Source organism: Merops nubicus, unplaced genomic scaffold (genome assembly GCF_000691845.1).
Source record: "Merops nubicus isolate BGI_N331 unplaced genomic scaffold, ASM69184v1 scaffold37031, whole genome shotgun sequence".
Classification (NCBI taxonomy): domain Eukaryota; kingdom Metazoa; phylum Chordata; class Aves; order Coraciiformes; family Meropidae; genus Merops; species Merops nubicus.
The window spans coordinates 1,394-3,367 of NW_008586861.1; the positions used below are offsets into that span (position 1 = coordinate 1,394).

The 1,974-nt window shown below is 56.2% G+C and overlaps 1 protein-coding gene across 1 annotated transcript in view; it reads left to right on the forward strand.

Moving 5' to 3' along the window:
* Positions 1-621: 621 nt before the first annotated feature.
* Positions 622-1,974, forward strand: part of HMCES (5-hydroxymethylcytosine (hmC) binding, ES cell-specific) — a gene marked incomplete at its 5' end in the record, with an annotated part of 2,492 nt that continues 1,139 nt past the window's right edge. Inside the window, 3 exons of the mRNA XM_008948772.1 lie at positions 622-765; positions 1,104-1,223; positions 1,716-1,876. Coding sequence (XP_008947020.1) covers positions 622-765; positions 1,104-1,223; positions 1,716-1,876 — 425 coding nt within the window. The remainder of the gene's footprint in view (positions 766-1,103; positions 1,224-1,715; positions 1,877-1,974) is intronic.

The following is a 1,974-nucleotide window of genomic DNA, read 5'->3' on the forward strand; positions in this document are numbered from 1 at the left end:
GGGAGAAGTGAAAGCCACAAGCAGCTTCCATTGTCCGAAGGCAGGTGACATGCAAAGCACGAGGAGTGAAAGTGAACCGGGTCAGCAGAAATCACGTTATTAAAATGAAGGTGGGACACGCATCCTGACCCTGCGGGATGCTCGCTGTAAAGAGGGGAGCTGCGAGGACCTTCCCACCGGCCCGAAGGGACCGTTCGCTCAAGAGCTGTGCTCATGTGTCTGGGCAGTTCCTAAAAACGTTCTCTCCTCCAGAGAGTTGCCAGGCGAGCCCCACAGGGGCAGTTAGTTATTAGCTGGTTATTCCTGCAAAATATTCTTGTGCTTTCTACAGTAGGTTGATTCTTACAGGAAAGCCATTAAGAATATGCAAAGGGTTATAATTAGTGGCTATTTCTGCATAGCTTGTGAGTGGCATCCCCACAGAAGAGCAGAGGCAGGTTTGGTGCTGCAGGGGACGAGTCCCAGCTGGGCTTTCAGCAGAGATGCCAGCCTGGTCCCCCCTTGCAGATGGAGAAGCTGCTTCTGTGAGGTTCCACCGAGCCCTTCTCTTAAGTGCTGGGAGTGCTTGTGATCCCTGTGAGGTGATGCTGACCAGAGGTGTTTCTCTATCTCGTTCAAAAGGATGCCGACTCTTCCGAGCGGGTCCTCATGGACATGCGCTGGGGCCTGGTTCCCTCATGGTTCAAAAAGGATGACCCCTCCAAAATGCAGTTCAATACCTCTAACTGCCGGAGCGACACCATGCTGAAGAAGTCCTCCTACAAGGTGAGTTGTTGCTGTCATCGTGTCCAGCTTGAAGCTTTTTTAGCTCACAAAGCCAGAGCTCAAACATCTCCCTGGTGAATACCAGTTGCCGTTTGCCTGCTCCCTAGGGGATTAATTCTGTGTACTGCAGAGACGGTGGATTTCACTAACACAGAAGAACTGAAAAGGCTGTTGCTGGTGAATCTCATCTTTCACTGCAGCGCTGGTGATGGTGTTTGTGCACCCCACGGGGCATTTTAAGGGAGCGCTGAGAGGGAGCGAGCGGGCTGGATGGTCCCAGGAGCCCCCATCCTCCCGAGGCTGCTGTTCAGCCCTCACTTGTGCTTTCTCTCCCCCAGGGCGCTCTCCTCAAGGGCAAGCGCTGCGTGGTCCTGGCAGATGGCTTCTACGAGTGGCAGCAGCACAGCGCGGGGAAGCAGCCCTATTTCATTTACTTCCCCCAGAGCCAGGACGCCGTGGTAGGGAGCCCCTTGCCGTGTCTGAATGCTCACGCCCAGCTCTGAGCTCCTGCCCCCTCCCCTCCAGCTGTGCCGGTCTCTGGGGGTGTCCGTGGCCCAAGGGGCTGTGTCCTGTGGTGGGCTTGGTGCTCTGCCAGACCTCTGCGGCTCGCGCTCCCCACGTCACGCTTGCTGCTCCCCACGTGCTGGATATTTGCATGGGGCGTGATGTGTCACACAGGGGACTGGGGTGGCGGTTTCACTGCCTTTTTCCTTCGGCTGAGCCAGTGGCCGGGATGTTCAGAAGAGGAGGAGGTCACTTGATTGCCTGTGGAAAGATGAGGCTCCCAGTACCTCTCCTGGAGTTACCTCAGATTAGTAGAAGGGCTCCTGGAAAGCCCTCCAATTAGTTCGGTTATGTGTCATTGACCTCTGGTGCCACTGGCAGGTCTGTGATGCTTTGGCTGCCCACAGGTTGGCACCAACCAGAGCGATGAGGCCTCTCTCCTGCAGACTGAGGAGAAGGAGGGAGATGAGGAATGGAGAGGATGGAGGTTGCTCACCATGGCTGGGATTTTCGACTGCTGGGAGCCACCGTCAGGAGGAGAAATGCTGTACACTTACACCATCATCACTGTGGATGCCTCCAAGGACGTGAGCTTCATCCATCACAGGCAAGTGAGAGCGGGCAAGGGGGCTGCAGGGCAGTGGGGGGTGAGAGAGGAAAGCTGTGGCTTCAAACACCAGTCACGCAGCACGCAGGCCGGGGCAC